At 59.6% G+C, this 12,472-nt stretch overlaps 1 protein-coding gene across 1 annotated transcript in view; it reads right to left on the bottom strand.

Moving 5' to 3' along the window:
- NBEAL2 (neurobeachin like 2) overlaps positions 1–12,472 on the bottom strand; it is a 177,130-nt gene that overhangs the window by 32,515 nt on the left and 132,143 nt on the right. The window contains 11 exon segments of the mRNA XM_054016766.1: positions 42–200; positions 1,290–1,443; positions 2,389–2,491; positions 2,711–2,870; positions 3,438–3,571; positions 3,757–3,928; positions 5,454–5,546; positions 6,812–6,894; positions 7,697–8,024; positions 10,093–10,212; positions 12,340–12,472. Coding sequence (XP_053872741.1) covers positions 42–200; positions 1,290–1,443; positions 2,389–2,491; positions 2,711–2,870; positions 3,438–3,571; positions 3,757–3,928; positions 5,454–5,546; positions 6,812–6,894; positions 7,697–8,024; positions 10,093–10,212; positions 12,340–12,472 — 1,639 coding nt within the window.

The following is a 12,472-nucleotide window of genomic DNA, read 5'->3' as shown; positions in this document are numbered from 1 at the left end:
CGGGACTCAGACAACGCCAGGCTCTAGGACTCGCGTCTCACCTTGAAGACTCTCTCCCGTACGTCGTCGGAGAACTTCCTCTGGACGAGCAGCGAGAACAGGACCTCCACGTTCCCCGACTCAAAGAGGAAGGCGTAGAGCTGGTCCTGGGAGGCCGAGTCTTTCAACAAGCTTTGGATCACCTCCAGAACCCCACACACCTGCAATGGCCACGGCCGCAGTTACACCCCACGGACGCCGACTGGCCATCGCCCCCAGACCACAGCAGCCCCGCCACCCTTCGGCCCGGCCTCGGGATACAGCCACGCCTCCCGGGCTCTCAGACGAGTGACGGGCAGGGATTCGGGGGGGATATTCACGGTAACGGGGGTTGCTGAAGGTGCGGTTACGGTTGGAAAAACAGCTCCGACAACAGCCCCCGAGGGCTTGTCTAGATGGACAGTTAACGCAGGGTAAGGTGGGGTGTAAATCTACAGCACGCGCCTTTGCTGCGCGCTACTTGGCCCCGGGGACCCTGCTGCCGTGCGCTAGAAGTGCCGTGGTGCAGATCCCAGTGCACGACAGAACCGCTAGCGTGCGGCTGCTGGGTCCGCACGGACACTTGGTAGCGGGCTGTACATTCCCGCCCCAGCTGGCCGGTTAAACAAGCCCTTAGCCAATCAGCTCCCTGCGCGTCCCCAACTCCTACAGATTATCGCTTGCCACACACGGTTTTACCCAGGGCCAGCCCAGCTGCAGCCGAGCGAGCTGGGTCGGGATTTTCCTTCGGGACCTCGCTAAGGGCACAGCCCGGCTTCCAGACCCCACGGTGCAGGGCTAGATCTGGGGGCCCCCCCAAGTAAAAATACACAGCGTCCTCCCGCGCATCATGCGGTCCCTGCGCTGACTCCAGCCGCGGTTCCAGCTTGGCCCTGAGCGGTCACTTCTCAAGGCAAGGGCACGGCCGCTGTTCGTCACACCTCCGGGACAACCCAGCCGCCTCCGAGCTCTCTGTTAGGAGGCAGTATTTGTACTGCAGTAGCGCCAACGGGCTCCGGCCAAGAACTGGGCCCCGCAGCGCTAGGTGCTGCACAAACCCACGGTAAGAGAGTCGCGGCCCAGGACAGCTTGCAGTCTGAACAGGCAGGATGAAGGAAGGATCGCTCCCCCTTTTAAAGATGAGAAACTGAAGCCCAGAGAAATGAAAGGTCACTCAGGGCGGCTGTGGCAATGAACGTAGGACCCCCGAGTTCCAATCCTGCTCCTTAACCACAAGCCGCTGCCCCCTAGTGGTGCCTCTCCCGCCGCACCTGGTGTTCATCGTGCACCGCAGCCAGGTAGTTCAGGGCGCTTTGCATCTCGTCGGCAGAGAAGCTCCTGCAGAGGAAGTCCTTCACCAGGCTGAACAGGGACATCTGCACCGTCTTCACGTCGTCCGCGGGAATCGGCTTCTCCTTGTGAGCGCTGCGAGAGGGGGGGAAGGGGAGGGACTTCACGTTAAGGGCATCGACGACATGGCCCGGATGCGGAAATGGGGGAGAACCGCATTCCTCAGCTTCCCCTGGCTTCGCTTTATAGTGCCACCCCCGACAGGGCTCCAGCCCCCGCCCCCAACAGAGGCAGGCACGGTTCCCGATCACGGAGCTGCCTAGCGGGGCGTGTGGGACGGGAACTCTCAGGCTGCAGGAATCCAGAGCCATGGGGCAAACCGGGGGAGGGGATGGCACAAGAATCTCACCGCCGCACGCAGCGCCCGGGGGGCTCCGAAAGCAGCAGCGGAACTGGCAGGAACGGGGCAAAGCGTCTTCACCGGGGAGTCAGTTCTACTCCAGCCTTGAGACGCGCCCACCGAACAGCCTGCCATGGGCAGTGGGTAGCGAAGGCCAGGGGAGGTTAAGCATCCCCTAACCCAGATATGGCCCTGCCCATGCTCCGCCCCGAGGCCCCGCCCCACCCATGCTCCCTATCTCCCGTGAAGCCAGCAGGGGCTGTGCTCTAGTTGGAGGTCAGGGGTGGTAGGACGGCCGGAGCGCCTCAGGCTGCGGAAGTGGGGGGTGAGGGGGCGACAGCGGCTCAGGGTTCTGGCGGGCGGGTGGGGGCCTCAGGCGGAAGAGGCGGGGCCACGGGCTAGCCTCACCGACTGGGGTGGGGGAAGGTTACCTGCTGCCTGCGTTTCCCCCCCACCGCATGCCTCCGCTGCGGGAAAAGAAACGGATGGGTCCTGGGCAGAGCAGGCTGGAGAGTACAACTTCTCAGACTGCCTGGAGCCAAGGAACCGGTTCAGCTTTCCCATGTGCTGCCCCAGGACATCCCCTCTTCTCCAGGCACTGAAGGGTTAAAGCATCTCTGCCAACTCCCAGGGCAAACAAGGGCAAGTTGGAAGCCGCGAGCCAGCCTTTAACGACTCACCCGTAATAGGTCCGAATGGAGTCCAGGATGTATTGGACCCCGTATTTCTTGCGGATCCTCTGCTTGTGGTCCTTGATGGTGTTCGATAAATACTGAATGTGACCTGCAGGCGTTGGGGAAGAGAGGGAGAGAGCGGACCCATCCAGAAGATTAAGTAAGTACCTGTATTTGGCAAGCAGAGACAGCCAGGACATGGAGCAAGCTCTCGGCCAGGAGGCAGCTGATCTCCTGACCCACACAGCGGGAAGCCGTGAGCTGCCAAGGCGCACCCCGCCCAGGAAGCAGGTCCCCAGCAGCGCTCGACGCTCCAGGAGGCGCTTACCTAGCCGGACGGCGAAGTCACTCTTGCTCCAGATGCGGAAGTCGAAGAGCAGGTACTGGTACAGGAGGTGCAGCAGGAAACTGTGGCTCTCGGCAGCCACCTGCTCCATCAGGATCTGCGAGGCCATCAGCACGTTCATGTCCATCATGAGGCTGGAGACCTGACGAGCGCAGAGCAACGAGAGCTGGGTGGGCGGCCCCATTTCGATCCCGCAGCCACAGGGCATTCTGGGACTTACCAGTCATGTGACCCACAGAAAATGAACCTGTTCTTAGAGCTCTCACAACAAAAGGCGGGCAGATGCTTTCCTAAGCCAGAGGGGGGCTCTAAGGTAGCAGAGAACTTGCCTTTTTGGGTGATGAGAGAGAAGGAGAGAATAAACTCTTAACACGAGGGGTAAAAGGGACAGGTGTTTGGGTGTCCCCACAACACGTATAAAATACTCTTTATGTCTCCGACACCTCTGAGATCAAGCCATCAGTATGCTCCAGAGTCAACACCCTATTGAAACGACTGGGAGCAGAGGTCACCTATCATAGCTTGTTCTGCAGCCAGCACTGCATGGCATTACGTGCATTCCCTGATTGGACGTTCCCCTTGCAGGCACACGCAGCGGCCCAGCGGCCGGCCTTAATGCACCCCGTGCCAGACCCTGGGCTCACCACTGCCTTGTTTAGCTGCCCTAGGTGACCAACGGCTTGGCCGGCTGGCCCTGGAAGTCTCTTACCTTCTGCAGCAGAGCTCCAATGATCGCCGGCCCGTGGCACTGCACGAGGCTCTCCTGGTTCACGGGGTGATGCCGGATAAAGTTCTTGACCAGCAGCAGAAACGCAGCCACGCCGTTCTTCTCCAGTCTGCCCTCTGCAGGAGGGGACGAGAAGGGTCAGCCAGGGACCAGCTCTTATTGCCAAGGGGGGGAGTGGGGCTGGCTGCCCAAGGGACAGGTAGGTACGTGGCCCAGGAGAATTTCAGGGCTCCAGCAGCGCATGGAGGAACTGGTCTCCCGCTGCCCCCCGTCCCAATAGCCACGCAGAGGCTGCGCTCACCGGAGGACTTGCCCAGGGGGATGAGCATTCCTTGGCGATTCCGCGAGGAGGTCAGTTCGGGCCCAACCAGGTCGTGGGTTTCCTGGCTGTCCTCCGATTCTTTTCTCTCGGCCGCCACTTGGTCCAGCAATGGGAGGAGCACCCCCATCCCGCCAACGCAGTTCACCACGTCCTACAGGAGGAGAGAGAGAGACAGGGCCTTGGCTGATGCATGGAGCTTCTGTCCTTCATGCCGCGCCCGCGCAGGGCAGTGCTCAGGTAAGTAACCGTTCATGCAAGATTCCAGCGAGGTACCAGCCCGGGAGACCCTACAGAACAAGCCTGCTCAGGCCCAGGGACTGCCCGCCCCTCGGAGTCAGCAAGAGAGCCAGCCGCCGCTTCCCCAGAGCCAGCCGCAGGCCGTGCAGCCCAACAGGCAGCCAGGGAACAAGGGTTTAGCAGTGGAAAAAACCCATCTGTGTGTGTCTGTCTCAGCAGCTGTGCCTGACTCCTCGTCACCCACACCAGTTTAACTATAGACCTCAGTGGGGCTACTCCTTAGCCGAAGAGAATCAGGCCCACTGAATCTAAACGGTCTGGAGCACTGAAAGCTTAAGTTAGCACCAGGGTCATAAAAGCAAATAAACTGAGCTCTGCATCCTCTGGGCGACCGGTCTCAAAAGCTGTTGGGCCGATCGTTGCCCTAGAGCAGCGCTAGATTAGCCGCAGTGTTTGCGTTGCGTGTGCCTGAGTTGCACAGCGAGACCGTGGACCATACGCCGTGGGCCGTAACGTTATCGGGGGCACTCTTGACAGCACAAGACTGCCAGTGGTTTGCAAACCTGAGCCGGGGATGCAGCGTTCAAGTGTTCCTCCAGTTTGTCAATATCTGGGGAGCGGGTTTAGAGAAGAGCAAGGAAAATGATCTGGGCGCTGAAGGGGCTCTGGGGTACGAACAACTATTGCTCAGCCACGCTCAGTGTAAGGGGGTAATGGGGCAAGGGGAACCCCATGGGTGGGAGTGTCAGAGAGGAATTATCTAAGGGGCACACAGGGAGAGAAGCTACGGGTGAATAGGATGGCATTAAGAAAAGTAAGATATAGGTTAAATGTCAGGAAAATCCCCATGGCAGTGAAATAAGGAGAACAGTCTCTTAAGCCCCAGTGCAGGGGATCTTTCGTAGCAGACAGACACCCCCCACTCTTACGCGTTCTGTAGCATAGGAGCTGATTTCCTCTGTTCCCGGGGAGACGTTCGACCCCCACTCTGCCCCAAGCCCCACCCCCTCCACCCCTTATCTCACCCGCTCTGCCTCTTCCTGCCCCTGCTCCATCTCTTCCCATCTCCACTCCTTCCTCTCCGCCCCCAGCGCCTCCTGCACGCCGCCAAACAGCTGATCACGGCAGGCGCTGAGGGTAGGAGCTGATTGGCACTGCTGCCAGTGGGTGCTGAGCACGCACTATTTCCCCCCCCACCCATGGGTGCTCTGGGGCTGGAGCACCCAGGGAGTCGGCACCTATGTCCTGTAGGGAAGGAGTTGAACTGGGTGATCTAACCCATGCGATTGTCTGATAACATGACGATGCATTGATCCCAATTTAGCGCTGTAGGAAGCACCCGTGCTACCCAAGACCATATTTCCCACTGAGTCCCAATCTCGTTGGCCCAGCGCCCACCAACTCCAAGAGCCGGGGGAGACCGAGAGGCAGCACCGTACCTTGATATCCCAGTTCACCACTTTGTGTCCGGTCAGCCTCCCGTCAAAAAAATGGTTTGGAGACAGGTCCAGGCAGATGTTATTTTTACAAGCCTACAACAGTGCAAGCAAACGACATGTCTTTAGCACACACTACGGCCATGCCAACAGGTTCAACACACACATGCTCCCTATCCTGGCATAAGCCATTGCCCGAGACAAGGAGAGAGAAGGAGAGGAAAGGTGGCCTTGCGGTTTGGGCTGGGACTCCAGAGATCCAGCGTTCTCAGCTCTGCCACAAACCTCCTGTGTGACCTTGGGCAAGGCACTTGATCTCTCCAAGCCTGTGTAAAACGGGGATACCGACTTTGTCTGGTCTGTTTAGATTGGAAGCTCTTCAAGGCAGCCCTTGTTACAAACAGCAACCTCAGACAGTCACCGAGTCCCTTGTGCCGAACTCGCAGCCCGGGAAGGCAGGTACTTTGGTGGCCCATGGCATGTGATTTAACCCTACCCTCCACACACACCGGGGGAGGAAGGATCTAGCCCCTGAAGGGCTGCGTGTTTACTACAGGAAACATAAGAACGGCCGTACTGGGTCAGACCAAAGGTCCATCTAGCCCAGTATCCTGTCTTCTGACAGTGGCCAATGCCAGGTGCCCCAGAGGGAATGAACAGAACAGGGAATCATCAAGTGATCCATCCCATGTCACCCATTCCCAGATTCTGGCAAACAGAGGCTAGGGACACCACCCCTGCCCATCCTGGCTAATAGCCATTGATGGACCCATCCTCCAGGAACTTATCTAGCTCCTTTTTGAACCCTGTTATAGTCTTGGCCTTTACAACATCCTCTGGCAAAGAGTTCCACAGCTTGACTGTGATGTCTCCCCACACCCAGAGGTCCCCTGCATGCGGGGCTCTTCTGAGCTACGGGCCGAGCAGGTGCGTGTGGCGAGGATCCGTTTTGGCTGCTGTGTGTCATTCCTTTTCTGCCATGACTGCAGAGCGGCACCCAGCCAGACTGAAGGATTTACCATCACCTAACGAGGAAGGTCCCAGAGCTGTTTAAAGCAATTGCCACCAGGGGCCAGCCCAGCCCAAGAGACTGGTAATTCCATACAGAGCTGGTCACCCCGCTGCAGCGCGCCCCTCACCTCTGTAACCCCATCACCCACGTACCTTTCCAGCTCCACCCACAAACTCCCAGCCCCTTGGCAGAGCTGGCCAGCGCTCAATGCAGTGCTCTCTCCAAGCCCAAGGCGGCTCGTCCGAGCACGGCCCAGCGAACCCCCAGCAGCACCGGCCGTGCCAATGCCTCGAGATGGTGCCGGCAGGGACAGAACCGCAGACAGGTGCCCGGGAAGGTCCCTCTTTACCTGGGCTGTGTAGTAGAGGAGCAGTTTGCTGCTGAGTTCCAGGAAGTCGCCTTCCGGCTTGAGCGGCGACGTAACGTTTGGTCCTGCGGGCGGAAGGGAAGGGCGAGCGGGGTGAGCGAGCCACAAGCACCCTGTTGCCGGGCTGGCCCAGAGAGCCGAGCGCGTGTTCCGACCTGGGGCTGACCCTACTGGCCAACGAGTGCAGAGGCCTACACAGCTATCCCTGCTCTGATCCCCACTGGTCCCGGACCCTGTGCGAGAGCGACCTGCCCCCTTCTCCCTCCCTGCATGGTTCCCTGCCAGAGCAGCCTCCTCCCAAGCCAGGGGAGCGATGCACTCGGCACCGTGGGGCGTCACACCCTGCTAGCGCACACTCTGGGGATAGGGAGCGTGGCTGGCGTGGGGCCCCAGCCGGGCTATGGAAATCTATCCTGCAGCAGGACCCATGTGGTTAAACCCCCTGTTCGGCCCTGAGTCCCAGAGTGCGTTATCGGTGCTCTGGAATCACCGCGCAGCTTGGACGGTCTGTGCACCACTGGGGCAGGTGCGATCCCCAGCCATGCTGCGGGGATGGGGCAGGGCAGCGCCTACAAATTCCTCAGCGCGTTCCGGACCCTGCCGGTACTCAGGGTCGCAACCCGGCCAGCAGCGACTTATGTCAGACAGCTAGCACTGCTCTGAGCCCTGCATGGCCGAGGCCTCCAAGAGATTCCTACTGCCCCTCATCCTCCTGCTTCCCCCCTGCACAGAAACCCCCCTGCAGCAGGAGAACAGCCTCCCGGACCGTCCCCCGAGCTGAATGACGGATATCATGCCTCAGGCCAGCTCACTGAGCGAGGAGAGGAACCGAAGGGGGAGATTCTCCCTTTGAGATCCAGAACCTACCTGAGGAGAAAAGTGCTTTGACCTGCGTCTGCTGGAGGGCTTCGCAGAAGATGGACACCGACCCCAGGTGTCCTTCGAGGGACGTAGGGGTCCCCCACTCTGTGTCCTGACTCCCTGCCACTGTCGTGGACACCTGGCCTTCTCTGGGGGGCTGAGCGGCCCCGGGAGTCCAGGAGTGCGTGGCCAGCGAGGCAGGGAAGGATTGGGAGCGGCTGAGGGAGGGGTGGGAGGGGAAGGCCGGCTCTGGCGAGTGGGAAGGCGAGGGGTAGACCGTGGAGGTGGTCGTTGTCCGGTGGCCAGCAGAGCCGATGCAACACGAGGTGAAAGACTGAAAAGAGAGAGGGGGGAACAATTGCACGGAGCCCTGGAGAGGAGGGTAACGCAGCTCTTGCAGTGCGCCACCTCCCCAGACCCTTTGACTTGTATTTAGACAAAGCTCGTCAGGGCAGGGACTGTCTCCTACGTGCGTTTGTACAGCGCCTAGTGCACCGGGGCCCTGTCCTTGGTTAGGGTCTCCCGGTGCTGCCGCAACACGAGCAGGAAGCGTCATGTTCCCAAAGACAGGACTGGCAGGTGGCTGCCGTCCTCTCCTTTCTGTAGCCCCCTTTATCGAGCCCTCTTCTTCCATCCAAAGATGCGGGACTAGGACCTGCCCTCCACCACTGGCCCTTGGAACGACCAGATTGGGCAGCGCACGATGGGAAAGGAGACTCCTGCGTCTCCCCTCAGCAACGAGGGGCCGCTGTCGAGCCGGAGCAGCCTCCCAGCACTGAACGGGGATGGGGTCTCTGGGAGCTGGTCTAGGACCGAAAGGCGCCTCCTAACGTTATGGCTCAGATACCTGAATCCGAGGCAGCAGAGATGAACGAGACCTATTACTGTAGGACCCACCCAATCCATCTTCCTAGGGCCAAAGGAGGCGCAGCTGTTGTGTTTTTACCTCTTCTAGTTCTCAGTCACCTAGACAACGAGCCAGGGAGAACCCTGGGCCATGGCAGCATTTCTGCGTTTCGCACACTTTGGCTGGGAGACGCCCCTTGTTTTAGACCCCGGACCTGCCAGCTGCTCCATGCAGAAGGACCCCTATGCTCCCAGGGAGCCCCACCGTCGTCCACTGACGAGCAGCCACTCATGGGGCAGAGCCTGGCTCAGTACGCTGGCTGCCCAGTGCCTCCCTCATCCTGCTCTGCAGACTGGCTGCAGGAAGCCCTGCTCCAGAACTGCACTGATGGTTCTTGGCCCAGGAGATCCAGCGACAGTCTGGAGGCTGCTGTTGGAAGGACCCACAGAGCGTAGAGGAAATGACTCCCTGTGCCGACCGGTACGCCCAAGCCTCTCCGCCCATGCCCTGTGCTCCGGGCCCAGCACGGCTATCACGGCACCACTGCTGCATTCGACACAAGGACGTCCGCCTGGTGAGATTCAACTACAGGCTTGCTGCTCAAATCCTCCAGTGATTCACACCAAGGACGCCTGAGGCTCCCTGAAGACCATACACAGCGCTCCCCACCAGCCAGGCTCTGAACTGCGCTGCTTACCCAGGAAGGGGTTAAACCTGACGCAGGGAGGAGAGCAGACCAGTGGGAAAAGCCAGCTGCTAGCCAGGTTGAGCCATCGGGCTCTCAGGGCCACCAAGGTGGATCCTTTTGGGCAGGCGGCTCAGGAGACAGCGCGACCGGCCGCTCAGGGCAGATGGGCACAGCTCCGCCGCTTCCCCACCTCTCCCCCAGCCGCGGGAAGAGAGGTGAGGGTGCCCAGGAAGGAGCTGGGCAAGAGTTGGGATCAGGCCCTGAGGGTTTCCTTTATCACAGAGCATCAGAGGGGAGTGTTCTCTTGATGCACATCCTCCTAACACTCCCGGGCCTGGTCGCTCTCCACAGCCTGGCATCACTTCATCCAAGGTGTCCCCCACTGCTCACCTGCAGATTCTTAAGTCAGGCCCTTCAGATCTGACCTTTCTCTGACCCGCCTCCCCCAACCACCCCTTGATCTTTCTCTCTCCCCCTCCCCCCTCGATCCTGACGGGGATAAAATCGCTCAGCCCAGCCCAGCGCTTACTCCAAGTTCAACCCAGGCTTCGGAGCACTGTCCTCAGCAAGGATGCTTTGCTAATCGGGCTCAAGTAATCTCCCTCAGCCCGGGCACCCTCAGAAGTGTGAGAGCACCGCTCCTCTCCCCCGCGACCTGCACCTTCTTCTCACGTGGCGCTGTACGGGGGAAGGGCCAGAGAAGCAGGGAACTAACGAAGTCAGCAGTGGAAAGCCGGGGGGGGGGGGGTGGCAGGACAGAGTGCCATCTGTCTGGGTCACCTAGGAGGCGAGGGGCCTGGCCCAGGAGAGCTGGGAGGGGAAGGAGGGGAACAAGGCAGCAGCACCCAGACGGTCCCCCCGCGTTACCTCATTGAGGGAAGGAAAGCGCAACTGAGCCACTTGCTGCAGCTGCCCGTCTGTGTAGATGTTGACCAGGTTCTGGCCGAAGGGCCGGCGGCCGGTGACGTGGACGATGTCGATGCAGTGCTGGAGGAGAGAGCAGGGCGCGGGGGGGAGTCAGCGCCAGCTTCAACCCTGCCCCTTTACTGACTATACACAGCATGAGCCCACCGCCCCGGCTACGCTCATCCCCCCTTCCAGACGCCAGGCACTCAGGCTTCCAGGCGCCCTCCTCCCAGACTCTCCCCCGGCCAGCTACCCCCAATCCAAACCATCTCCTCCTGGAATCGGGGGGCAGCTCAGGACCCCAGATAACAGATCAACGGAGGTTTAGCTTCTCAAGGCTGCGGTGGACGTACAGGGGGGAAGGCACCAGCTGCGTAAGACAGACAGCAGTGCTGTCCCCCGCACCGCAGGGCAGGGGGTGAACCACACACTGCACCCCACTGAAACTGCGGCGGAACGCCAGCCAGAACCCGGGCCGGTGAGCGCGGTTAAGCCCCTCTGCACTCGGGAAAGTGGACCGTGATGGCTGCTGTCGGTCCAGCAGCACGGTGCCAGCTCTATGCTGGGCCACGGACTCAGTAGAGACTCACGGGGAAGAGCGCCACCTACCGAATCCCCAACGCATTGCTCAAGCAGCTAGGGGCTCACCAAAGGTCTCCCATGCAAGCGCTGGTACGGCTCAACCCCGAGCAGCTTGCGAGAGCCTGTCAGAGACACGCTCGCAGCCCAGGTGCCTACAGCTGCAGTGGAGCTGCAGAACTGAACAGCCAGCGGCTCGTTCCCCAGGCAGACCTGACACCGCAGCAATGTTTATTTCAGACAGACGTTCCATCTAGTGGCACCCAGACCACAGAGAGAGAGATTAATGAGTCTGCTCTTCAGCCTTAGCGAACCGCCCATTGGCTTTTAGCTCACGTGGTAGAGGCTCATACACTAAGCTCCAGAGGTCGCAGGTTCGATCCCGCCCGCCGACGACCGAGGTCTGTCGGCGTTACACTAGGATGTGTCTGCAGGTCTCAGAGCTTTCAGCGAAGGCATTGGGAGTCAGATCATAAGAATGGCCATACCAGGCCCAACTAATAGTCCCTCGAGTCCAGTATCCCATCCCAGAGTGTCAGGGGGAGCGTACAGAACAGGGCAATTTTGGAGAGCTCCATCCCTGTCTTCCCCTCCCAGAAGCAGTCAGAGGTTTAGGGTCACCCCGAGCATGGTTCTGCGTCCCTGACCAGCTTGGTTAATGGTCATTGATGGACCCTCTTCTCCATGAATTTCTCCAGTTCTTTGGTGAACCCAGTTACGAACCTTCTCCTGTGTGACCTTCAGCAAACTACTTTGCCTCCGAGCCTTATTATCTCCTTGTATAGAGGGGAAACCAAGTCTGATTTACTGCCTTGAGGGAGGCACTGAAGAGACCCTGAACTACTGCTTCATGAATTGCATGTTCCTGGGCTGCTGTCTCTCTCCACCTACAGACACCAGCCTGAGATATGGTCCAGTGGAGGGGGTACAGGCCCCAGGACACCTGGGTTCTATTCCTGGCTCTGCCAATGATCTCCTGAGTGGCCTTGGGCCAGTCACTTGCCCTCTGCTTCCCCTGCCACCCTGTGGCTGTTTGGACTGTAAGCTCTTTGTCTCTCAGTCCATGCATACGCAGAGCTTAGCACAATTGGGCCCTGACCTCCACTGGGATTGCTAAGCGTGACCCTAGCAATTTGCATCCTGACCATCACGTTGTCTTCATATCAGGTGCCGCACCCACGTTTAAATAGGTTGGCCTCAATCTTTTGGGGGAGGGGAGCGGGATCCCCCCCATGATGAAAGGGCTCAGAGGAAACCCATTGCTGTAACTGAAGAGCAGAGGGTCACTGCGTGACATGAACAGCCTGTAGATTCGGAATGGATTCAAGAAACGCTATGGCACGCGGGCAAAGGGCAGAATTCTCTGGCGCCTCCGGTCCAGCCATTGCTGGGGCTAGTTTTAAAGTAGGCCGGACAATCCCAGTCAGATAGACCCAAGTCACATTTCAGGGTGTATGCTGTCCCCACCCCGCCCCGTGGCCAAGTGAATTCGAGATTGCCACAAGCAGGATGAAGACTTGATGGACTAACCCATCAGGTAAGGCCAATGGAAGGGCATGGGTTGGCTGGAACAGAAGGCACTGGAATAAAAGGGGATGTCCCATCCCAGTGTTAAGGGACCCTACTCACCCATGCAGAATCGTTGAAGGTGAAGTCCGGGAGCGCCACCGTCATATACTCCTTCTTGGTGCACACCGCCACGACCAGCATCCCGTCGGCCGTGAAGAACGCCTCGAAGCCGGTGCCGCTGGCCGTGAAAAAG

This window comes from Malaclemys terrapin, chromosome 2 (assembly GCF_027887155.1).
Source record: "Malaclemys terrapin pileata isolate rMalTer1 chromosome 2, rMalTer1.hap1, whole genome shotgun sequence".
Classification (NCBI taxonomy): Eukaryota; Metazoa; Chordata; order Testudines; family Emydidae; genus Malaclemys; species Malaclemys terrapin.
This window is presented reverse-complemented; position numbering and strand designations above follow the sequence as displayed.